Here is a 1,034-nt window from a genome sequence, read left to right on the forward strand (position 1 = left end):
TCCTACTCCAATAAGAAATATCCGGGGATGCCAGTCCGAATCGGATCGAGGTAAGGTAGATGACCGAGCTGTAGGGGATCGGAATGGTACTCTGGAAGGGCCTCCTCGTCTATGCCCTCTTTAACGGAGGAGTCGCAAGAGTCCTCAGGCCAGCTGGATGCCTTGTGTGAATACATCGAGGACGTGGTCATCTAGTGCATCATCCTAATTAGCATGCTTCCTATCCGGTGCTTGGGTTGGTGGGACTGTTGGTTCCCAACGACGACAGATCCTCGTTGGAATTGCTCTGTCTTGAATGCCTCGCCTCTCGCCATGGTTAGTGGTAGTAGGACATCTGTGCCTGTTGTTAATATCCCTGCTACACGGTTGCAGTCATAAGTCGAATCGCGAGTCTACCACTGCCAGCCCTCGGTCTAGTGTTGAGACGTAAGGAGCATAGTAGGGAGGTGTATAACGGGTTCGATCTCTCTCAGGTTCACCACTGAAGAGACCGGGGAGCCTATGCGACGTGGTCAGGTGCAGTGGAATGAGGGGCAGAGGAGCACGAATGCGGTCACTATTACTCTCGATCATCGTATGACGGACCGTGGCGGGAGAGGCCGTATAGAATCCTAATGGTTTCAGATAGCAAGTACCAAACCATCCACGGTTTTGGAGGGTCCTTCACCCAGGCAGCAGCGTATCTCTATAAAAATCTCGACAGATCGACTCAAGAGCAGTTCATGAAACTGTAAGGTTGCTCGGGTTGCTTATACTCATTACTACTATCGGTTTTCAGAGTTTTCTCTCCAGAGGGGTTACACTATAGTTTAGGCAGAGTACCCATCAACTCCTGCGACTTCTCTCCTGAAACGTAAGCGAATGAGATTATTAATTCTTGGTTTACTGGTAGCGCAAAATGGGGGTATGCAAAATGTCAGGTATAATTTTGATAACATTTCCGACGATTTCGACCTGACCGAATTCGACCGAGACCTCAAGATGGACGAGGAACTTGGAATGTTTGCCATGATCCACGATGCTCAATCACGAAC

General features: G+C 49.4%; 1 protein-coding gene across 1 annotated transcript; it reads left to right on the forward strand.

Moving 5' to 3' along the window:
• Positions 1 to 329: 329 nt before the first annotated feature.
• On the forward strand, positions 330 to 853 carry Pmar_PMAR025637 (glucosylceramidase, putative; the record flags this gene model as incomplete). Its single annotated transcript, XM_002773076.1, has 4 exons — positions 330 to 426; positions 474 to 586; positions 625 to 730; positions 779 to 853. Coding segments are annotated over 4 exons (391 nt in total), but the record flags the coding sequence as incomplete, so codon positions are not given.
• Between the last annotated feature and the right edge of the window lie 181 nt (positions 854 to 1,034).

Source organism: Perkinsus marinus (genome assembly GCF_000006405.1).
Source record: "Perkinsus marinus ATCC 50983 genomic scaffold scf_1104296959552, whole genome shotgun sequence".
NCBI lineage: Eukaryota > Perkinsozoa > Perkinsida > Perkinsidae > Perkinsus > Perkinsus marinus.